Source organism: Polypterus senegalus, chromosome 9, assembly GCF_016835505.1.
Source record: "Polypterus senegalus isolate Bchr_013 chromosome 9, ASM1683550v1, whole genome shotgun sequence".
NCBI classification, from domain to species: domain Eukaryota; kingdom Metazoa; phylum Chordata; class Cladistia; order Polypteriformes; family Polypteridae; genus Polypterus; species Polypterus senegalus.
Window position 1 is genome coordinate 40788628 of NC_053162.1, and position 25425 is coordinate 40814052.

Here is a 25425-nt window from a genome sequence, read left to right on the forward strand (position 1 = left end):
AAGGAATCGCTTCAAAATGTGCTATAACAGTCCACTCCTTACTAGAGCTAAATGAGTGTGGATTTGGGGTAAAGTCTAATTTGGCAGGGAGTTGGTACAGCTGGTGGTCTGTGGAGACAGAACTGGTTCATTTGCTGAATGCCATGTCTCCCTTTAGACCAGGGGTGGGCACTGTTGGTCCTGGAGGGCCGCAGTGGCTGCAGGTTTTTGTTCCAATCCAGTTCCTTAATGAGAAGTCGATTACTGCTAACAAAGCACTTATTGCTCAAGAGACATTTTTCTGCTTCATTTTAGTGGTCTCGCTTGTTAAGGTTCACCACCCTTAACCACTTATTTCAGTCCTAAACGGCTGCATTCATGGCTCCTTATTAGCAATAAGATACAAATGACAACGGAGCCAGCAGATCTCCATCTAGCTTGTTTCCATGTCCACCTGTGTGGATTCATCATGTACTCTTAGAAAAATGTGACAGACTCAAAATGAACCGTTTCAGGCTTCAGATCATTTGGATGATTTCATTGGAAACGAAAAAAATCTATGATATAAGAACCTAATATTGCAGACTAACAAGCCATAAAATTAAATAAGGCCTGAGATTGACAAAGATTGCTTTCTAACTGAGCAATTGGGCAACTGCGATCCTCCTACCCCTGCTCTAGACTTTCCTTTCAGCACACTTCTGACATTCAACAACTTAATATTGGTGATTACCATCGCCTTGTCAAACCCTCAATGGCCAGGTTGTCCTACAAGGTACACCCACTGCCTATCACAATGCTCTTTGTGTCACACAGAACACCAGCTCAGTGGTTGCGTGTAATTTTCATGCATCTTTATTAGTGTATCTCGGTGTTAGTTTGGGTTTTTATACGTGCAGAATCTATTTTGGATGCTTATTTTATAGAATAACAAGTAATGGCGCACTGCACGACAACATGCAGTCAATACACTTGACTTCTAGTTTTCACACTCTTTCTCTCTACGTCTAACATTCATTTGCTCAGAAGTTGAGGCGCTTGCTGCTTCCTGAGCAGCTCTTCTTTTCTCCACCCTAGTGGCCTGCTTCTTCTCTTTTTTCATTGGCATCTTTTAGCATTAAAACGGATTAAATCAGTGTTTGTGTTGTAATCGCTTAGTACATTTTCTTTAATTTTTCACTTAAGCTGGCACTCAAGTCTTCAATCTGCCTCAAGAGTGATTTAAGATATGAAGAGGTAGGAGAAATGACAGCGAAGGTTGTAGGGATGAGAATGGCGCCCGTACGCTTGTGCCACATGGCCGACCTGCTGGCTGCTGCCGAGAGTTGATTCTACAATAAAATAAAATTAAAATAAAAAGTGAAATAACCTCAGAGGTCAATCATCACCCTGAAAGCGGATAGTAGATGTCACATAGTATTTGTGTACCAAATTTTAGGTGAATAGTTCAAATGGTTTGTGAGCTACAGGTGATTTAAAATTCTGGACAGACAAATGGACAGCCACCGTAATGTATTATATAAGAAGATAGAACTGGCAGGAAACTGTGGAAATGCAAATGCTTGTGTGAATGTCTTTCTCATTGGTAGTTCTAATAATTCACTTACAGGTTTCAATTTGCAATTTAAAGTCCCTTGACTTGACTGATGTTCATATTATCTTCTAGTGTATGAATTCAGAAAAAAATCAACAACTGAATTAACAAGATGCCTGCGTAGATTGGATGATTTTCTCAGAAAAACTGCCTTTTCAAGTGAGCGATTTGATTTTCTTTTCCGTAGCATCAGGTCCAACCTCACTCTAGTCATTAGTGGAAAGGAAATGATTTACACGAAATTTAACTCACAGTTAAACTCAGTGTTTCACTTCACGGGGAAAAAAAAAAATCAAATCAAATCAAGATTCATTTATAAAAGCACAATTTTAAAACACCATAAGTGTAAACCAATGTGCTGTACAATAAAATCAAAAAAATCAATAATAAATCAGTAAACAAAGTATAAAAATTACATAAATACTAAAACAAAAAAGTTAAAAGAACCGATTAGAAGATAAACAATTTACAGAAAAGTAAAGGATATGAAAAAAATTAATTATTAATAAAATTGATACCAGAATTACTCATATACAGTAAAAGCAATCAAACAAGTGTGTTTTAAGTCGCGATTTAAACATCTGAGTTGAAGAAGCTGACCTAATTTCAATCGGCAGAGCATTCCGTAACTACAAAGGCACGATCACCCCTCGTCTACATCTTTTGGCACAACCAACAACTGCTGTTGAGAGGAACGTAAAGAGCGGACTGGTGTATACGGAACCAGCAACGCGGCCAGATAGGATGGGGCAGCACCATTTAGCAACTTATACACCAAAGGTTAAATTTTAAAATGAATCCTAAATTCAACTGGGAGCCAATGAAGCGAGGCCAGAATTGGAGTAATGGACACAACTTTCTGAGACCCTGTAAGAAAACGAGCAGCAGCATACTGAACCATCTGTAGCTGAGAAAGATGACATTTACTGACAAACATCATTTGGCTTCTCATGTCAATGACACAAGAAGAGAAGCGATTTCCTGTCTGCCTTAATTCCACACACATCTGCCTGCCACTAATGGAAAACGGAAAATAAAATTTCTGGTCACTTGTAGACATTTTCTTGAGCCATCAGATGTGTGTTGTGTTTGTCCTGATAAGTGGATGCCCACTTTGCCAATTATGATGACAATCACGGTGATTATGATCCTAAAGTTACATATTGGAGAAAAAAATGAAACTTAAAGCATACAGTGCATCAGCCCTCGTCTGCAGGAATTGGGAAAAAGAGAAGGACAATCGCTTGGTCCTTTCTGAATGGTTTGCTTTCCTGTGGGGGGAAAAACACCAATGTGCAAGGTGGTGTATTTTGGTTTGCCTTTGTACGCAGCATGTCACATTTTTAAAAGATGCACGGCATGTCTGCGATGATGTGACCAAGAGGCATACAGAGAATTGATTTTACTGGTGGGCTATGGATTACCTGCATTATGCATGCTTGAAAAAAATAGCGGTAAACACGGACAAGTGAACGGGTCTTTACGGAGTAATATTCCTCTTTTCCTACTTAAAAATAAAAATGAAAACTGCCAAAGACTCTTTTTAGTGAGAATTGCAAAATTGCCAGCATACAATTTTGTGAAACTCTATGTGAATTTGGCACTATTAGTCATACACGAGTATTGGTCACTTAACATCGTCTAATTTTCTTATATTACAGAACTGACAGGATACAGTAAAGGTTATAGCCTGAAAAAGTGCTAAGAGGATGCCTTTGCATCTGCTCCACTTGCATTTTTAAAGTTTTTTTGTTTTCTAAGGGCTCAAATTGTTACATGTTCCCCAAAGTCCAGCTCTCAATCAGCCCACTAACTGTCACAGAATCCATTTAAAAGTATCCTGCAGAGTGTGGCCTTCTGGTGTCACCAGCTCAGACAGTCTCCTTCAATTAATCAGGGCATACACCCATTTAGCTCTATCAGGGACATCATTGATCTAACGTATTGGGAGGTGGGGTGGCTGTTTCACAGTATTGGCAATTAGGAAAGTCATGGCTGAAAAACAAGAGACAACCTGACAAAGCCTCCTCTATAGAATAAGCAAAGATGACAGAATCGGATGTTCATCCACAACTAAAATAATTTCAGCAGCTTCAGCATGTACCGTTCCAGATTTATTCTCAGCAATAAAAGACACTGCTGTCTCATCATTTGGGGGAAATTGTCACACCTCACTGCCAAGTGGCATATTTGCTCTTCTGGCTGAGGAAACAGAAGCCGCTATGTATGAGAATCAAACAGGAGACCTGCAATGACCCCAAAGAGTGCGTGTCAGACAGAACAGACAGCAGAGCCTCCCATTAATTCAAAACAGAACTTACCAGTATGCAGAATAATCTCCAAACTCCCTGTCATCTGCAGACGAGACACATCTCCACATTGTATCGTCATACTGAAAGGCTGTCCCCTCCTGACAATCAGCCTCTTCGTATCTATCTCCTCAGTGTGGTGAGACCTGTTGTTTGTTGATGGCTGCAGGTCCACTGTCTTCAAGATATCTACAGAGGTGGGGAAAGTAAAAGTAATAGAAATTAAACGGCGAAGAGCACAAGGCTTTATAGCACATCTTCAATGTCAATGTCAATTTATTTATATAGCACATTTAAAACAACATAGTAATGCTGAAGTGGGGAGGAATAGAAATTAAGCAGAGGGTTTGTCCCAGATGACAGACTAATTTATAAAAGAATGTGACTCACAGTACATCTGAAAGTCTCAACCTATAAAAATCCTTAATTACAATAAACGTTTAAATTACCAAGAAGGAAAAACAACATCCTCAGAAAATGTTCACGATGGTACATAATCTGCCTACTGGTCCATACGACAGACTAAGTGATTCTTGCAAAGTTCTTTCAGTTGGTTTTCTTTGGGCCTGACTGTGGTACCACATGAGTATTGTGTTTTTTGAAAAAACGGACTGCTGCCTCTTTACTAAATAATGACACTCTTTACCTTCTGGCAAGGTGATGAATTGGGGGCAGCTAACAAGTGTAATGTCCCTGAAACAATCTTTGTTCTTACAGCTGTATTTAAGTGGTTGTATGTGCCTGTCCATTCCCTCCACACATTTAGAGAACATGGCAGATGTCTATGCCCCCCCTCACCCCCAATATGCCACCATAACTTGTGAGTGGACCACTGTATTGTGAGCACAGGAGATAAAAGAAAAAGAACTCAAAACAGGGTGCATAAGCAATTGGAGATCAAGAAATGGAAACCAAAAAGAATAGTCAAGGACAGGCTGAGGTTAAAATGTTAAAAAGACAATACAAGAAACAATGGTCAAAAGTTCAAAACACTGGAACAAAAATGTTGTTCCAAAGACGGGCAAATCTACTAAACCAATCTCACGAAGTTTTGTCACTAACTACATCAAACAATTGCAACTGTGCCAGTTTATAGGTTTCATCCAAAAGCTGGGATGCCGAGTATTGTGCACGGGGTTCTTCATGATGGTAGTTAATGATTTTTGATTTTGATATACTTTGCCTTTTTCACATGACCTTTGGATGTCACCAGGCATGTCAATGTGACATCACGTACCACACTCATGTGACTAGCAACAGGCATTACCATAAACAATATGACAGTCACTGTGAGAACAACACGCTGCAAACCCACAACAGAATAGCAAATCAACAAATGTTAGAAACAAATACTTAATGGGTTCCTGTCACTCAGACCCCCAGTCTACCTCTCCATCCACACCTATGGTCATGAGTTTTGGGTAGTGACCAATAGAATAAGATTGTGAGATTCTGAAATGAGGTGCCTCCATGGGGTTTGCTGGGATTACTCTCTGGGGCAGAACAAGGAGGTTGGTAATGTTGGAAAACCCCTGAGCACAATCGCTGCCTCTGTGGACCAAACAGAGCCAGTTGAGGTGCTTTGGGTGTCTACTTAAGATGCCCAATGGTGCCTCCTATGGGAGGTGTGCAAGGTACAGCCCAACAAAAGACCATTAATGGCTAGTTTAAAACAGATTAAGTCCAAATCCACCAAAATATCGAGGTTCGTCTAGTCTAAGTTCACTTTGTCACAAGAGGAAGCAGAGGTACAATAGTGAAAGAGAGCCATGTCTGATATATGCCAAGTACAAATATTTGCATGATAATTTCCATTGCTTCTACAGTGTACATACACCACTTCTATATATGCGTCTTGTGTTAAAGATTAAAAACTACATATTCTAGGTAAAATGTGTGCCTTACTTGGGGCTCAGGTTCAAACATTGTTAACAGCAGAAACAATATTTTTGACTTTTAAATATTAATATGTTCAAGTCGTGGTGGTATAGTGTCTAACGCTGCTGCCTCACAGCTCCCAGAGGCCGGTGTTTGAGTATGTGAATCTCGGTTACTTAATACAGGGGATTCAGAAAGTAATTAGACCCTTATTGCACACTTTATTGTGGTGTAGATTTAATCTCAAATGGATACATTTACCATTGCTACCCATTAATATACACTCAATAACCAATAATCACAAAGTGAAAATGTTTTTTTCAGAAAGGTTTGCAAATGTATTCAAAATTAAAATCTGAAGTCTCTCAATCATTTAAGTATTCAGACCCTTTTCTGTCGTACTCCAAATTGTGGTCATGTGCATCCTGTCTTCTTTAATTCCCTCTACCGATGGCAAATTGAACTGAAATTGAATTGGACATCATCATTTAGAAAGTTACACACCTGTGTCGATAATGTCCCACAATTCACACTGCATGTCAAGACAAAAACACAACCGTGAAGTCCAAGGAACTCCCCCTAAACCTCCATGATCAAATTCTGGTGATGTATAGATCAGGGCAAGGGGATCAAACCATTTCTGAAGCTCTTGAGTGTTCTCAGGTGCATAGAGACCTCAATAATTGCAAAATGGAATAAGTTTGGGACCACCAGGGCTCTTCCTAGAGTTGGCCGTCCAGCCAAACTGAATAACCAGGCAAGAAGGGCCTCCATCAGAGAGGTGGAGGTGACCAAGAACCAAATGGTCACTCTAACAGAGCTTCAAAATTCCACTGCCAAGATGGGAGAACCTGATGGAAAGATAACCATCTCAGCAGCACTCCATCAATCAGGCGTTTATGGTAGAGTGGCTAGATGAAAGCCACTCTTGAGTAAAAGGCATATGACGGCATTTAAAGGGACTCTGAGAGCATAATGAAAAACATTCTCTGGTCTGATGAGACAAAAATGGAATTCTTTGGGCAGAACACTGAGCACTATGTCTGGTGAAGAGCAGGAACTGCTCATCACCTACCTAAGACCATCCCTACAGTGAAGCATGGTGGTGGCGGCATCGTGCTATGGGGGTGCTTCCCAGAGGCAGGGACAGCAAGACTGGTCAGAGCTGAGGGAAGGATAGATTCAGCCAAATACAGAGAGGTCATTAAAGAAAATCTCTTCTAGAGTGCCCACCACCTTAGACTGGGGTGAGGATTCACCTTTCAGCATGACAATGGCCCAAACCATACAGCCAAGTCAATGCTGGACTGGCTTTGGGACAAGCTTGTGAACTTGAATGGCCCAGCCAAAGTCCTGACTTGAACTCTAAAAAATATCTGTGGTGAGATCCAAAGGTGGCATTTTAAAGATACTTCCCATTCAATCTGAGTTTGAGAGGGTCTACTAGGAAGAATGTTATGGACAGCTTACCCAAGAAGGCCAGAAGAGCTGGGACTGCTGCTAAAGAAGCTTGAACTTAGGCTCTGAATACTTATGCGAATAAGAATTTTCAGTTTTTGATTTTTAATTAATTTGCAGGTATTTCTGAAAACAGGTTTTAACTTTTCCTTATGGGTTAGTGAGTGTAGACTGATGGTCAAGAATGGCAAATGTATCAATTTAAAAAGAAACCTACAACACAAAGTGTACAGAAAGTGAAGGGTTCTAAATCCACTGTATAATCATTTTTCTGATGACTAAAAAATTAATTTGAGGTTTGTCACTCCAAGTAATTTGAATTTTTAAATATTTCCTTAATTAATATTGTTGTTCAATATTGTGTTTTCAATTCTTTTTTTTTTTTTTTTTAAGAGATGTGCCAGCATTTTGTTGAGCCATTGCTATGATGCAGTGACCTACATTTTATGATGTCATCACTGTAAGCTTAGGTAAAATGTAGCACCCTGATGTGGATATGTGTGTCCGAGTGAGCCCCAGTCTCTGTAATTATGAGCTGAGAAATGGTGCAATAATCTAATAGCTGGATGAAACAAACACATTTCACATGTTTGTAATGAGCCAGCCATTTGTTCCCAACTTCTGGAAACCAAGAACATGACCCCTACTAACTGGTATCACAGTCTCATCAGAGAAACATCAGTCTGTCAACAGTCTGCCAGCAACCTGTGTTGCTGATTGTTAGGACACAAAAGTAAGAAAGAATAAACTGCTCAACACCTGTTACATGAGCCTGAGCACACTGCCGAATGATGCCTTTATAACTGTCCAGATGACAATTCAAGTTTTAGGTAATCAAACTTTCAAGTCATTTTGCTTACCTCTAGGAGTCCACAAAGATGCAAAATAAAGCTTCAGTTCTTGGGCTATTCGTCAAATTAAATTTACTATCAGTTTGAATGACTATACAAAAGTAGGTCAGTGTGACATCACAAGCACTGTGTCCACTCAAGTGATTGATCAATGTCCATTAGCAATGTTAACATGGAGGGGAGTCCAAGAGTGGCAATGAAAACAAGCAAACAGATTGGGGAGGTAGGAATGGCATTGACAAACACTGGCTTATAATAATAAATCTTTAATTAAATGTCCTTATGTCAATCAATCCACCAAACTCAAAATGCATATAAACTAATGAACAGTGTTTTATACTGGTTTTATTATTTATAAACATACTCAAATTAATTAGTATCACTACAAAAAGTACTATAAAAAAGGCAGAGTGACTTTCAGACATTTGCTCTTCAACTGTATTAGATACCTATCTTTAAAAAGTCAATGTGTTCTATGAAGATTATATGTTGAAAATATTACAGGCTGTCTCATTAAGATAAAATTCACAATGTTTTATAAAGTGTATTTTAAATAAAAAGTACATTTTCATCAAAACATAAAATTACAAAACTGAACTGTGAGTACCATCAGCTTATAACCAACAAAATGAGCACAGATTTATTTTTCCAGGTTGCACCACATGCCATTTTTTTAAGACATTTCAGATTAATTATTATTTATGCAAACTACCTTTCCCTTTAAAAAGTCTACCTTTCAACATGCTTGTCCTGTTCGGAACCCGAATTGTACCACAGAAAGATAAATACCTTTAAAACCAGAGAGGTGAGGGGCTCTTACCGTAAGTGTTTGCCATTCCTGTGCTCTGCTTCAGTCTGTTCGGGACGTCTTGCTGCTGCAAACAGTGCTGGGCATCCAAACTGCAGAAAGTTCACAAGTCCCCATCTCTTTATATGTCAGAAGAGTGTGAGTCACTGAGGAGGCTGGCTTGAAATCTCGGTGTTAACTGTGACCTCACCTGTGAAATCTGGAAATCGAACCCTCGGAGCTATCCAGCACACACAGAACCTTTTCTGCGACTTCCTGACATGATGTATTCTGAGAAGTGGGACCTTACACATCTGTGCGGGGTGTAGTTTGACTCCCTGAATGAATCACGCTGTAGTTGAGGACAGCCAAACCTGTAGAGTCTGAATAATGAATGCTCTGCTTATCAATGTGTTTTTTATCAATAGTTATTATTTTTTTTTATTAATTTTATTACAATCCATACAAAGCCATCAAGTTTTTACAAAAAGAAGAATTGAGTTAAGAACAGATCAATCCCCACTCCTGAGAGAGAGAGCAAGCCAAACGGCGTAAAATTTAAGGCTTGTAAACATACCTAAATTAATAAATTCTCTGTGCTTTATAAACTAATTTTAAAATATTACTGATCAGATCCTGCCATGTTTTGAAAAATGTCTGTACGGATCCTCTAACTGAGTATTTGATTTTTTCCAATTTCAAATAATATAACACATCGGTTTCCCACTGACTTAAAAGAGGAGAGTTTGGGTTCAATAGTTATTATAACGGACTCCTGTGTACATTCAAATAATTTTTTTTCATTCTGACTTGCTGCCTTGACATTTGTGCGCTCTGCCCCTGTATGTTTTTTTTCTGCAGTGATTTGTCTTTTAATTCTAACTTATCTTATCAGTTGCTTTGTAAAGCATCTTTTACAGATGCTGTCACTGAATTTAATTTGGGATTATATTCTTTAATTTTATAAAATCTCTCAATTTCTGCCCTGCCCGGTGAATAATTCTGTAGATCTTTTTATACTCCTGGATTCAACAATTCAATTTTCACCAAAATAAGACTGTAATCTCAAAAACGTAAATTTATATATAAAATAATTTACTGTACAGTAGTTAATTATATACAGGTAGGTATCAATCACTGCTTTAAATGTGCAGACAGAAGGCTGGTGAAAAAGGATAAATGTTAAGATACAGAACAAGACAGGGCATCACCACACATAATGAAAATCTTTTTATTTCAAATAAATAAACCACAATTTTTGCAAATTTTATAAAGACATTAAAATGTTATACAATAGCCAGAATATGAACATTATTTGACTTTAAGGAAACACATTAACATCCAGAGAACGTAAATCCCACCGACCCATTCCCCACTTTATCTTACACAGAGTCAGGCATAGTGCTCGTCCCTCAGTGTCACGCAAAAATATTTACACAAGTGCCTGAATCCGGCTGCTTTTCCCAAGCTTATGATAACTTTAAATAATAAGTAAAGAGCATGATATTCACTTGGCCAGATGACTTAATAAACAGTGTGACCAAGAACTAAAAATCGTTAAAAAAAATATTTTCCATCCATCCATCATCCAGCCCGCTATATCCTAACTAGAGAGTCACGGGGGTCTGCTGGAGTCATCCCAGCCAGCACAGGGCGCAAGGCAGGAAACAAATATTTTCCTGTGTACACAAATTTGTAATAATGTCTTAATTATTCAAGCATTATTCTATATGTCGAACGTAACAGTATATAATGAATTGGTCAATGTAATGCACAAATATGCCGCACCCCGCACATTTAAAAGCCCAAACTCTAGTCTGTCCGCTCTATTATGGTGCGCACGAAGAGTAAGTGGCACCTTCTCCTTTACCACTATGGAAGTAACTTTAAGCACAGCCATGTTTATAATAAATCTAACCAACGTGACATTCATCTGGGGTGTGAGATGGAAGTGGTTATTAACTCTTCTTTCTTTTACAACTTAATCATCAAAGCCACAATTTTATGGCCAACCTGGGTCATACTTGGGCATCTCATGTTGAGCCTTTAGATCACAGTTGAGAACAGGACACACAGGGATGGACACTGTAATCAGGGCTGGCATTTTAGTTCCCCTCTCTGCTATGAGAAAGGTGTTAGAAATTGAAAGGTGTGCGATGCGTCAGTGCATTAAGTCGCTTTACATGCATAAAGTACGCTCTCTGCAGGTAAGACCCTGTCAATAAAATGCATGTCATGCTGTTTATGCAGGGATGATGGCCAGCAGAAGAGGTACTCTGATCGAGAGATTTCAAGCCCTGTAAAGGAACAGGCAAGATGTACTGATTTGATGTCTGTAGACCTGAGTTATGATTATGTGCAAACATATTTTTGTAGTGTGCAAAGAATAGATACAAATATTCACATTAAATATTCAATTTCCTTTTTTTGTAGCCCATCTACAAAGAAGAAAATTAATCTTTGCTGGTGTGTCAACACCAGCACAACAAAATAGGTCACTATGACCCCAGTTCACAGTAAAAATAAATAAATCTAATAAACATGCATACAACTTGATCTTTATGACAAACAACTACCCAAATTCACCTTCCACCGAAGCATCTAAATGCAAGAATGTATTACTAATATACTCTTGAAAACTGCTGACTAAATCTTCACAGTGGCTACACCTTTTACTACGCTAGGCGGTTTCCTCCTAGGACATCAGGATGGTGCCTTCAAGGTTATTTCTGTTATCTCAGCCCGACTCGCAATTCGCATGGGAATCCCATAATACACCGTTCCTGGAGTGACATATACAAAGTTTCTCTCCCCAACCTTATAAAGTCCACTGAAGTAAGGGTTGAAGAGATAAGCAGCAAGAGTGAACGGAAAAATCTGACCACCATGAGTGTGACCTGAAAAAAGAAAGCAAGAATTTTGTCAGAGTTACAAGAAATATCGTTTTGCCAAGAAATCAATGCACCCTGGCATTCTGTATTGTTCCGGAACAGTTCTCAAAAATACCTAGAAGTATTTCTAACTAATAATATATCGTAAAAGCATAAAATACACTTTAGACAAGTGCACAGTGTCATATGCAAGTAAAAGGAATATTAAATATAAATGCAAATTATGCAATGCTGGTGTAAAGCAAGAAAACTCTTTTAACATATTTTAGGAGCCTTAACTGGTAAAATCTTCAGACACTTCTGGCAAAGTGGAAATGTGAATAAAATGCTAGATTACAGTAATCACTTGGCATCTGTTAGGGATTGGTATCAGGACTCCCCACAGATACCAAAATCCACAGATGCTCAAATTCCTTATATAAAATGGCATGTGTGGTGAGAGGCTTGGGCTGGTATCCAGCCGGGACACCCAGAAGAATCAGAGGAGGGCTTGCGCTTCCTCCAGACTACGAGGGGGCAACCACCTTGGTGGCTTTGGGGACCTTGGGAACAGAGCTTAGAAGCTCAACCCTATAGGGGCCCGTGGTCACCGCCGGGGGTGCCCCAATGCCAGTGGAGCCCTGGCCCTCAGCACTTCCGCCACACCCGGAAGTGCTGGGGGGGAAGAAGAACAGGGACACCAGAGTGCTTCTGGGTGCACAGCCGGCACTTCCGCCACACCTGGGAGGGCCGGCAGAAGGTTATCGGGAGGCACCTGGAGCACATCCAGGTAAGCTTAAAAGGGTCCCTCCCATTCAATGGCTGGAGTGGGGTGGAAGAGGACGGAGCTCGGAGGAGAGGAGTAGAGGCGGACCTGAGGAGAGAGAGAGGCATTGGAAGGGCCTGGGCTGAGGGTGATTGGTGATGTGGCACTGGGTTGTGTGGTTCACTTTATTGTAAATACTACTGTAAATAAATGTGTGTGGTGCTTTGCAACAATGTCTACCTGTCTGTGTCCGGGCTGTTCCCCACACATGGTATATGCATATAACCTACGTACATCCTCTCCAATGCTTTAAATCATATCTAGATTACTTGTAATACCTAATGCAACGTAAATGTTATGTAGATAGTGGTAATGCTATATTGTTAGGGGAAAAATACAAGAAAAAAGCCTGTACTTAGTACATGTCAGCAACAACGTAACATTTTCTTTCTTTCAACACTTACAGCTTACTTTCGTTTAATGACATGAAAGAGAAACACACAGAATATTTAAAGTACAGTACAGGTACACATAGAAAATATAAATATACAAAATATACAAACCAAGAGTGAGCGAGCTACCTACAACCACACGCTCATTCAGGAAGTGGTCCCCTGAGGCAGAGCAGGCTCGGAGAGACTGCTTTGGAACTGCGGACTGGGATGTCCTGCAGGGGTCACATAGTGAGAACATTGAGGAGGTTGTCGCCTGCACTACTGACTACATCACCTTCTGAATGGACATTGTAGTTCCAGTAAGAACAGAATGCTGCTATGCTAACAACAAGCCATGGATTACAAGTGACATCAAGTGCCTTTTGAACCAGAAGAAAAGGGCTTTTAAAGGCGGTGAACAGCATGAGCTCAAGCGTGTGCAGAAGGAACTCCGAGTCCAGATCAGGGCGGCGAAGGAGGAGTACAGGAGAAAGTTGGAGCAGAAGTTGCAGAATAACAGCATGAAGGAAGTGTGGGATGGGATGAAGATCATCACTGGCTGCAGCTCGAAGCTGGGTGCCACCATCGAGACAGACGTGGAGAGAGCAAACTAAATGAACAACTTCTTTAACAGGTTTGACCACCCTAACCCACTTTCACCTTGGAGTACTGCACCCTCCACCCATCCTTCTGCTGATACCAGGATATGTGAGACATCCCCACCCACAATTACAGCAGCACAGGTGAGCTGAGAGCTTAGGAGACTTCATGCCAGCAAAGTAGTGGGTTCAGATGGAGTATCACCACAACTGCTGAAGGCCTGTGCACTGGAGCTGGGGAGTCCTCTACAGCGCATCTTCAACCTGAGCTTGGAACAGGGAAGAGTCTCAAGGCTTTGGAAAACATCTTACATCATCCCAGTCCCAAAGGTATCAAGTCCTAGTGAACTGAATGACTTCTGGCCTGTCGCTCTGATGTCACATGTGATGAAGACCCAGGATCAGCTGCTGCTTCACCACCTGAGGCCACAAGTCTGCCACGCCCTCGACCCTCTGCAGTTTGCATGCCAGGAGAAGGTGGGAGCGGAGGATGCCAACATCTATATGCTACACCGATCCCTCTCCCACTTGGACAGAGGAAGTGGTGCTGTAAGAATTATGTTTCTGGACTTCTCTAGCACCTTCAACATCATCCAACCTCTGCTCCTTAGGGACAAGCTGACAGAGATGGGAGTAGATTCACACCTGGTGGCATGGATCGTGGACTATCTTACAGACAGACCTCAGTATGTGTGTCTCAGGAACTGCAGGTCTGACATTGTGGTCAGCAACACAGGAGCACCGCAGGGACTGTACTTTCTCCGGTCCTGTTCAGCATACATCGGACTTCCAATACAACTCTGAGTCCTGCCACGTGCAAAATTTCGCTGATGACACTGCTATCGTGGGCTGCATCAGGAGTGGGCAGGAGGAGGAGTATAGGAAGCTAATCAAAAACTTTGTTAAATGGTGCGACTCAAACCACTTACACCTGAACACCAGCAAAACCAAGGAGCTGGTGGTGGAATTTAGGGGGTGCAGACCCATCATGGACCCCGTGATCATCAGAGGTGACTGTGTGCAGAGGGTACAGACCTATAAATACCTGGGAATGCAGCTGGATGATAAATTGGACTGGACTGCCAATACTGCTGCTCTGTGCAAGAAAGGTCAGAGCCAACTATACTTTCTTAGAAGGTTGGCGTCCTTCAACATCTGCAATAAGATGCTGCAGATGTTCTATCAGACGGTTGTGGCGAGTGCCCTCTTCTACGCAGTGGTGTGCTGGGGAGGCAGCATAAAGAAGAGGGACGCCTCACACCTGGACAAACTGGTGAGGAAGGCAGGCTCTATTGTAGACACAGAGCTGGACAGTTTGACATCTGTGGCAGAGCGACGGGCGCTGAGCAGGCTCCAGTCAATCATGAAGAATCCACTGCATCCACTGAACAGTATCATCTCCAAACAGAGGAGCAGCTTCATCGACAGACTCCTGTCACCGTCCTGCTCCACTGACAGTCTGAGGAGATCGTTCCTCCCCCACACTATGCGACTCTTCAATTCCACCCGGTGGGGTAAACGTTAACATTATAGAAAGTTATTGTTTGTTATACCTGCATTTTTATCACTCTTTGATATAATATTTTTATTTTATCAGTTTGCTGCTGCTGGAGTATGTGAATTTCCCCTTGGGATTAATAAAGTATCTATCTATCTATCTATTAACACAGAAAATGCAAAATTCATTCTCTCCCTCTCGTTCTCATGCTGGTTCTGCACAGTCCCTCAATCCATTTCTGTCAATAAAACCATCAAAACGTTTTAAATTCAGCAGCAAACCTCACTCTGCAGCTTTTAAAATTTTTTTGCCGCACAGAATCAAAGCTGTATTCCTCCCGATGTTTGGCCCACTGTTCCTCCATAGACTTTTGTAATGTATTCATATTGATTTTGTCCCCACAACTGCAACATTTGAAATTTAGAAGATGGAAGAATTACATGTCTCTGTTCTAAGTGGAAGTGTGTGGTTCTGGGCGAGATTTTGTGTGCCCTAGAATGCCCTGGTGCGCTTTCTAGAAGGGTACAGGCCTTCCACACACACACACACACCACACACACTGCAGTTGGGAATGGATTTGGCTTCCATGAAAAAAATGAATGTGACAGTTATTAATGCCCCTTCCAAAAACCAGCTTCTTCAGGGTTTTCTTCTTAGTGGTTTCTTAATTATAAAATGAGTCTTTCTGCTAATAAACTTTTCATTTAGTAAGATGGATTGTGTCTGCTCTCGTTGTACTGCATCAGAAATTGACTAGTGCTCCACAGAAGTGACTGGTACTCGTTTTAGATTTAGTTGCTACTGGTATAGATTCGGGCCATCTTGACCTTGAACTAGATTAAGCAGGTTTAATAATGGCTGGATGACCAGTGGATGAAGTTCACTATCTAGATGCTTAACAATGAAGTCACAGATGTAAATAATACCTAGTTGTCAACCTTGTTATGTGCACACCATTCTTAAATGGTAGTTGGTGAAAATTAAGCACTTACATTTCAAGCAAATGAATGTAAATGAAAGGAATAAAAGAACGGGAACTAAAGGCTTTGACTTAGTACTGAATACGCTTCTTTCTGAACTTCTGAGAATTAAAAGCTGCACTACTAGTAACTTCTGAAATCTCAGACAAAGAACAGAGATAACCCATCTAAGTCAATGACATCTCTGTTAAATCAGCTGCTAACTAGGACTATTGAAAAACACCAAGAACAGAGTTTGATATGCGTGCTGTATGTAATAATTAATGTTGATTTCAAATGGCAAGCGACTAATACATACCAACCTATAACTGATTGACCATTTATCTCCAGGTCTGTGAACTCAACTACACTCTGTAAGTCAAGAGAAATTTACTGGATTTGAAGGAGTAGGGACAAAGGCAGGTCTTTGTTTTAGACACTCTAGCCACGCCATACCTTATGCTTTTCTCATCTCCCTGTCACTAACTGACTCACATTTCAACACTGGCCTTCTGGCTCACATCGTCACTGCAACATGACGAGACACCCAAAAGCAAACAGACCCCACATGGAGGGAAAGGGAGTTTCAAAATACAAGAGGATTTATATATACTGTCATTTATGGTAAATCATAGAGAAGTGACTGCAAAACAGCTCAGTGGTGCTTCTGAAACTGTTCAAGCTGACTATTCACTGACTCAATAAATAAGCCTTAAAGAGATTATGATTCAAGGCACAAAACCAAAAATCTTTTAAAGACACTCATAATTCTAAAGTTCCCGTATTATGCAAATCATCTTATGAGCACTACACTTTCCTTTAATAAAATAATACCAAAGTGTCACAGCATATGAAACTAGATCATAATCCATCCATCCATCCATTTTCTAACCCGCTGAATCCGAATACAGGGTCACGGGGGTCTGCTGGAGCCAATCCCAGCCAACACAGGGCACAAGGCAGGAACCAATCCTGGGCAGGGTGCCAACCCACCGCAGGACACACACACACACACCAAGCAAGCACACTAGGGCCAATTTAGAATCGCCAATCCACCTAACTGGCACGTGTTTGGATGATGGGAGGAAACTGGAGCGCCCGGAGGAAACCCACACAGACACGGGGAGAACATGCAAACTCCACGCAGGGAGGACCCGGGAAGCGAACCCAGGTCTCCTAACTGCGAGGCAGCAGTGCTACCACTGCGCCACCGTGCCGCCCTAGATCATAATAACATATTTAAATAGTCCCATTTTCCAATGCACATTGTTGTGCAGCATTTAGTGAGAAGCAAATGTAAAATGAAAACTATTGCTTGGGCTCTGAGAAGGAGCACATTATGTCCGGGCTTTTCTGTTTGTACCCATTCTCAATGCTGTGTCACCACCTGGCAAGTAAGATCTAACCATAAAATCCATGCAGTTGTCTATGTTGTTTAAACTTAATAAGTAATAAGGAAGGAAAGTGGAAAATATCAAAATATTAGCAAATACATTAATGAAACCAGTGCTCATCTTCACATATTTTCAATATCCGACGTCCCAGTTAATTCAGAATTACCAACGTTCACTCTGTTTCCTTACATTTAACAGAAATGCTTTTGACTTTACAGTATGGCAAATAAAGCACAACTCTATAAAGTTTGGATTTCCAAAAAGTTCTCTTAGGAAATTAATTGCTACTAGTTCTTCAACAAAACCGAGTACTTACAGTACTTAAAAAAATGTTTTCTACTAAAGGTACAAACGCACAGATTACTTGGTTGTAATTTATTTTTACAGCTGGAAAGCTCCACTGCTTCTCTTCACTAATGATTCCAGCTCATGAACGCCATAACCTTATTTTGGAAAGCCACTAACAAACCTTTCCTGACAATACCCTTGTACTCATTGGTTTGATTAATTTATTTATTTTGGGAAGTTTTAATATGGAGTGGCTTGGTTGTTGTTGTACTAGACAGAGACTAAGCTGACACTTCAACACCGCAAGTACAAACTTTGAGATGCACATTGCAGACTCGAGCTCTCACCACAAAGATCAGATCTTCATAGCCAACTGAGCCAAAAAACAGCTGATCTACCTCATGTGACTATTTGGAATTTTGATTTCAAATGAGATGACCGAGAGATGGAGTGGTCTCACTTGTCCTTGTAAACTTTTTGCAGCACTCTTGTTTCTACTGGAGCTCTGCTGCATTATATTACTAAGTGACAGAGCCAGCAAACTGTGTCTAAATCTGAAACACAGATCTCCAAGGCAGAGATAGAGTTGAGAGAGGCAATATGAGAGAGGCCTAGTTTATGGTCTGTGCCAGATTTGTGTGTAACAGCAACTCAATTCATCAAAACGGTTTATCATCTACACTAGATCTTTGGATATAAGAATATTTAGGTTATAGTCTATACTAGAGCTGACAGCAAAGAATAAATTGTCAATATTAGCCACAAAGTACAATTGACATGGCAGATGAAAAACATGACAACTCTAAAAGCAGCTGGATTTATTCAAACAGCCTTTAAACAGGAAGCGAATAGTATTAGCATTAACTGTGCTTTCCTGTTTTGATTCTGAGGTTTGCTTGAAAGAAATATTCTACCCATCGGGTGAAACATCAAAATGAACCTATAATGAATTTAATTGCTTACAGTTCATCTGTTCCTCAATAAAACACAGGTCAGAGTTTCCCCCTAGGCGGGAAGGGGCATGTCTTCTTACTATACAGATATGAGTCTGAAGAAAACAAGAAAACATGCAACAACTAAGCAACTTTTAAATGAAACAAAAAGGGGAAATTACTAAAATGTGAATGGTTGATTCCTTGTTTCCAAATTGTGCAGATTTGTATTAAGTTAAGTCTAACAAGTACTGCACCTCTTTCATTTTACTACAAACAGCTGTGTTTGGTGTCACTGGTGTGGTTGGATATGAGACTTCAGTTCTTCAAATATTGTTCAAATTTAAACATACAGAATGGAGCAGTGAGGAAGCTCTTTTGCCATTCACGACCTTTTTTCCCTTTTTTGCAAATAAAATTTCTATCCTTCCTAAACCTAACTATTAATCTCATTTCTAAACCTAGATAATCCAATTTAAGACTGCAATAAATCAGATTATTCCAGAGGCATTGTGGCAAGGCAGGCACAAGCCAAGTCCATTCTCACTTAACCATACTTACTCATCCGGGGCAAATCAGCCTTAGCCATCTGACAAAACTAAGGCAATCACCTTTAATCAAAGCGTATCAGATTGATCCATTCATTCATTTTTTAACTTTCTTATCCAGTTCTGGGTTGTGCAGTGCCAGTGCCTATACTGGCAGCACCAGGTTCAAGACCACTGTGAACACATGATGGGCAAACATATGCACACACTGACTTGGTGAAACTTTGGCACAGGCAATGCCCGAGTCAACCCCGGACACTAACCACTGCACCACAGCCACTGTCTTTAAGAAATTAAAATACAATCATTTGATCTCACAAGCACAGCATAGCCATGAGAATGAAATATTAATAAATTGTATTTAGGATTCTGGAAAAAGCAATACAACAAGTAAAACTAATACAAGAGTTACATATACAAAGTAAATGTCCGCAATGGTAAATGTACTCTTGCAAAACAGGATTTTTGAAATCATAAGCAGTTTCTCGGGGCGATAAAAACAAACTTACAAAATTCCACCTTGAAACAATGGACCCGTCACCTGAACTTCTCACAATAACAGCAATTTTTACACTGGTGTGTAACGAATTCAATAAATGTCATCATGTGAAAATGTTAAGCGATAAAACGCGACTTCCGCGAGCACGCCCAGTACACGCATGCGCACGGCGGTTCGCTCCGGCGGCGGGTACTGTGCTTTATCCTCCTTATGCGCGTCTCCTTTATCTGGTGCTCTTGAGCTACTTAAACCACTGTTTGCACTGCATTATCTAATTTTAACACAGTCTTGTTTGTCATGGTGTCAGAGAGCAGTGACGTGTTGCGTTTTGATAGGACATGCAGAATTTAACAATGCTCTGTACGTGTGAACCCAATTCCACTACTGAAAAGGTTGTATGTATTCAATTCCAGTTATTTGTTTGTGGTAACTAAATGGAATTCACGATAAACTTTTAAAAACTAAATTAGTGAAGATGCCAACGTACACTTATGGGAAATGTATGGATGGGTGACATGTTCTCCTACAAAAGAAAAAGAGGTTTACCGCACACAACTGACGGTGGTGGTACTCTTTTATTGAACCGCCTAGTCAAACGGTTCCCAACGTTATGCAGTTTAATCAACCACTCACATTTACACTTTGTAGTCTCAAAACCGTACCTTTCCTTCTGTCTTTTTCAGATTTCTTTGTTTTCCTAGACAAACGTTATGAAATTAGTTTTTTTCTTTTTTTCCATCAAGAAAATCCATCCATTTCATCTGTTTTCCTAACCTGCTTATCCAGGGCTGGGACATGGGGCAGCTGGAGCTCATCCCAGCAACACAGGACAATGTCTTAATATACAGGTTCAAACTTTTAAGCTGCCAAGGAATTAGGAACTTGTTTGTCTTTTCCCACCTGATAAGATGAGGCTGATGTCAGGTCGCATCTGAAGAGCCTTCTTGGCAGCAGCAGGCTGGTGTGCAAGCAGAATAATTGCTCTGTCGGGTCCACAGCCATCAAGTGCTCTTTCCAGGTTCATTCCATGGCCTGGATATCTGAAAAGGCAAAGTTTTCGATCTCAACATGAAGAGAATGACAACAGAATGAGGGTATAAAGTAGAATGCTGTGTAGTCTTAGCGCAGACTATAAAAATGTGTAAAAAAAAAAAAAAATAGCCACGTTACTTGGAACAAAGAAGAGAGACAAGCCACCCTGTATTAAAATCATGAAAGGAATAGCAAAAAATACCTTGAGGACATCATTTTTAGTTTTGACCAGACCAACCAGAGTTCACAGGGCACAGCAGGTATAAATCCAGCATTAGAGGAAGTTTAGCATTAGGAATTGAGAAGAAAGGAGACTGACAAATGAGAAGTATTGAAACAATACAAACATCTCAATGTCACGGCAGCTCAAGACAGGGGTTAGAGGATTTTACAAAAAGGGAAACAGAGGCTGGAGCAGGTTAGCTCATGGTAGAGTAAACTCAGTTGAAGAAAAGCACAAACAACTGCATGCAGGTAAAAGCAGCAACAACTATACAAGATAGATGATCTTAATGTATAGGAAACAAACACTTAAAAGAATTTAGATGTTTGCACAGATTCAACATTCTTGTCTTTCAGATAATATACGAAAGTAGGTGAAAGAATGAATAAGATGTTATACTGTAAAACAAAATCTTCTCCAACCCGCTGTTAAATGTAAACAAAAAGATGTGTACAATCTGCTTGTAAGACTATGTTTAGATTCCTTTGTACCGTTCCAGTCACCCTGCTTACAAAATGACAACAGCTCTGCAGAGAAGAGAAGCCAACTAGATGTCTGGACTGAGCAGCAATATAATGTGTCGCAACCATAATCAATTAGGTTACAGTATGTTTAATTCAATGTAATTTGCGCTTTATGGTTTTTTGGCAATATTTCTATGTTTTATGCATACTGTACATTTAGCTTTTTAAGTTGTGTTGGGAACATGAAATACTATCAGTATAAGCTGCAGATCAATGGCTTTTTGAAATATACAGCAAACAACAAGAGAAAAAATAAAAAACAAAATTAATGCTGCAGGCCTAGAAATTGGCAGAATATCTGTTTACAGTGGGAAAGAGGGGCATATATGACGTTGTATCACTATAAGGCAAACTTGTAAATAACGCTTCATAAAAAAGGAAAGGTACCACATTTTGTTCCTGCTTCTCTGCTGTGTATTTCTGGTTTAACATCTCAGTGCTGTATTTTTGGATGTAATCAAGCCCACCTACACACAGCTGAAGTGACCAAACCTGGGCCTCAGATATGACAGGCATATTGATCCACTTCAACGAGTTGATTCTTTCAAATAACTCATTTAAGTGAATTGATTGTTTTGATTTGTTTGATCCATTTTTAGGATTACATGCTGGTGCATACCTAAAGTCCATGGGTGCCTTCTAATCACATCACAAATATATAATATAATATAATAAACCATATATTACTTTCTGTGTAATTTAAGATGATCATAATACATATGAAATTGTCCTGTTTCAGTACACACAGCATGCCAACATATTTCAGATGCACAATAAGAAAAAAAAGATGTTACATTACAGAATCACAAGTGATTGAGAATCATGTGATTTGCTTGTGGTTAAAGATTCACTTCATGAATCAAGAGAACAAGAACTGTGCAGCTTGTTGTCGGGTAATGATTTGTTCGTGAATCAAATGTATGAGAATCATGTGACTTGTTCTCAGGTAGTAATTCATTCTAACTCAAAAGAATCCATCCATTATTCAACCCGCTATATCCTAACTACAGGGTCATGGGGGTCTGCTGGATCCAATCCCAGCCAACACAGGGAGCAAGGCAGGAAACAAACCCCGGGCAGGGCGCCAACTCACCGCAGAGCACACACACAAACCCACACACCAAGCACACACTAGGGACAATTTAGAATCACCAGTCCACCTAACCTGCATGTCTTTGGACTGTGGGAGGAAACCGGAGTACCCAGAGGAAACCCACGCAGACACGGGGAGAACATGCAAACTCCACGCAGGGAGGACCCAGGAAGCGAACCCGGGTCTCCTAACTGCACCAAAGAATTAATAAATATAAATGCCCAGTGCAGCTAAAGTCTTCTTCTTTCGGCTGTTACCGTTAGGGGCTGCCACAGCGGATCATCTTCTTCCATATGTTTCTGTCCTCTGCATCTTCTGTTCTGTTCTGTTACACCTATCATCTGCATGTCCTCTCTCACCACATCCATAAACCTTCTCTTAGGCCTTCCTCTTTTCCTCTTGCCTGGCAGCTCTATCCTTAGCATCCTTCTCCCAATATACCCAGCATCTCTCCTGTGCACATGTCCAAACAATCTCGCCTCTCTGACTTTGTCTCCCAACCGTCCAACCTGAGCTGACCATCTAATGTACTCGTTTCTAATCCTACCCATCCTTGTCACACCCAATGCAAAACTCTGCCACCTCTAGCTGTCTCCTGCTTTCTGGTCAGTGCCACCGTCTCCAACCCATATAACATAGCTGGTCTCACTACCGTCCTGTAGACCTTCCCTTTCACTCTTGCTGATACCTATCTGTCACAAATTACTCCTGACACTCTTCTCCACCCATTCCACTCTGCCTGCACTCTCATTTTCACCTCTCTTCCACAATCCCCATTACTCTGTACTGCTGATCCCAAGTATTTAAACTCATCCACCTTGCCAATTCTACTCCCTGCATCCTCACCATTCCACAGACCTCCCTCTCATTTACACACATGTATTCTGTTTTGTTCCTACTGACTTTCATTCCTCTCCTCTCTAGAACATATCTCCACCTCTCCAGGGTCTCCTCAACCTGCTCCCAATAATAATAATAATAATAATACATTTTATTTATATAGTGCCTTTCCTATGCTTAAGACCCTTCACAGAGTTTAAGAAAGAACGACAGGGTATACAGTATATAGCATTGTACTAAACCAGATGAATAAATAAAGAAGAGTAAGATAGTAAATTTAAATTCAGTAAAATCCCTACTATCGCTACAGATCACAATGTCATCACCAAACACCATAGTCCACGACGACTCCTGTCTAATCTCATCTGTCAACCTGTCCATCACTATTGCAAATAAGAAAGGGCTCATAGCTGATCCCTGATGTAATTCCACCTCCACCTTCCGTTGTATCCGTCACTCCTACCACAGACCTCACCACTGTCACACTTCCCTCGTACATATCATGTACAACTCTTACATACTTCTCTGCCACTTCTGACTTCCTCATACAATATCACAACTCCTTTCGAGGCACCCTGTCATATGCTTTCTCCAGGTCCACAAAGATGCAATGCAACTCCTTCTGGCCTTCTCTAAACTTCTCCATCAACATCCTCAGAGCAAACATCACATCTGTGGTGCTCTTTCTTGGCATGAAACCATACTGCTGCTCACTAATCATCACCTCACTTCTTAACCTAGTTTCCACTACTCTTTCCCATAACTTCATGCTGTGGCTCATCAATTTTATTCCCCTGTAGTTACTGCAGTCCTGCACATCCCCCTTATTCTTAAATATCGGCACCAGTACACTTCTTCTCCACTCCTCAGGCATCCTCTCATTTTCCAAGATTCCATTAAACAATCTGGTTAAAAACTCCACTGCCATTTCTCCTAAACACCTCCACACTTCCACAGGTATGTCATCTGGACCAACGGCCTTTCTATTTTTCATCCTCTTCATAGTTGGCCTTACTTCCTCCTTGCTAATCCGTTGCACTTGCTGATTCACTATCTCCACATCATCCAACCTCTTCTCTCTCTTTTTCTCTTCATTCATCAGCCTCTCAAAGTACTCTTTCTATCTGCTCAACACACTCTCCTCGCTTTCCATCTTTATCCTTTATTACCCTAACCTGCTGTACATCTTTCCCAGCTCGGTCCCTCTGTCTAGCCAATTGGTACAGGTCCTTTTCTCCCTCCTTAGTGTCCAGCCTCTCATACAACTCCTCATACACGTTTTCTTTAGCCTTCACCACCTCTCTCTTCACCTTGTGCCATATCTCCTTATACTCTTGTCTTTCTGCATCTCTCTGACTATCCCACTTCTTCTTTGCCATCTTCTTCTTCTGTATACTCTCCTGTACTTCTCAATTCCACCACTAGGTTTCCTTATCCTCTTTCCTCTGTGCATATGTCATGCCAAGCATCCTTCTTGCTGTCACCCTTAATACTTCTGCTGTAGTTCCCCAACTGTCTGGTAACTCTTCACTACCACCCAGTGCCTGTCTCACCTTCTCCCTAAATTCAACCTTGCAGTCTTCCTTTTTCAAATTCCACCATTTGATCCTTGGCTTTGTCCTCACTCTCTTCCTCTTCTTAATCTCCAACGTCATCCTACAGACCACCATCCTATGCTGCTTAACTACACTTTCCCCTGCCACCACTTTGCAGTCTTCAATCTCCTTTAGATTGACTCTTCTGCATAGGATGTAATCTACCTGTGTGCATCTTCCTCCACTTTTGTACGTCACCTATGTTCCTTCCTCTTCCTAAAATACGTATTCACCACAGCCATATCCATCTTTCTGGCAAAATCCACTATCCTCTGACCTTCTTCATTCCTCTCCTTGACACCACACCTACCCATCACCTCCTCGTCTCCTCTGTTCCCTTCACCAACATGTCCATTGAAATCTGCTCCAATCACCACTATCTGTCCCTTGGGTACACTGTTCATCACTTCATTCATCTCACTACAAAAATCTTCTTTGTCCTCCATCGCACACCCAACTTGCGGGGCATATGCAC

The 25425-nt window shown here is 40.7% G+C and overlaps 2 protein-coding genes across 3 annotated transcripts in view; both read right to left on the reverse strand.

The window, feature by feature from the left end:
• Nucleotides 1-8983, reverse strand: part of tgm2l (transglutaminase 2, like) — a 58891-nt gene extending 49908 nt beyond the window's left edge. The window contains exons 1-2 of the mRNA XM_039762960.1: nt 8890-8983; nt 3895-4071 (exon numbers count right to left, since the gene is read on the reverse strand). Of these exons, the coding sequence (XP_039618894.1) occupies nt 3895-4071; nt 8890-8905 (193 nt within the window). The 5' untranslated portion in view covers nt 8906-8983. The remainder of the gene's footprint in view (nt 1-3894; nt 4072-8889) is intronic.
• Nucleotides 8984-10071: 1088 nt separating this feature from the next.
• Nucleotides 10072-25425, reverse strand: part of tmppe (transmembrane protein with metallophosphoesterase domain) — a 33886-nt gene continuing 18532 nt past the window's right edge. For both annotated transcript variants that reach the window (XM_039762962.1, XM_039762961.1), the window contains 2 exons: nt 20544-20683; nt 10072-11753 (listed from right to left, as the gene is read on the reverse strand). In XM_039762962.1, coding sequence (XP_039618896.1) covers nt 11560-11753; nt 20544-20683 — 334 coding nt within the window. In that variant the 3' untranslated portion in view covers nt 10072-11559. The remainder of the gene's footprint in view (nt 11754-20543; nt 20684-25425) is intronic.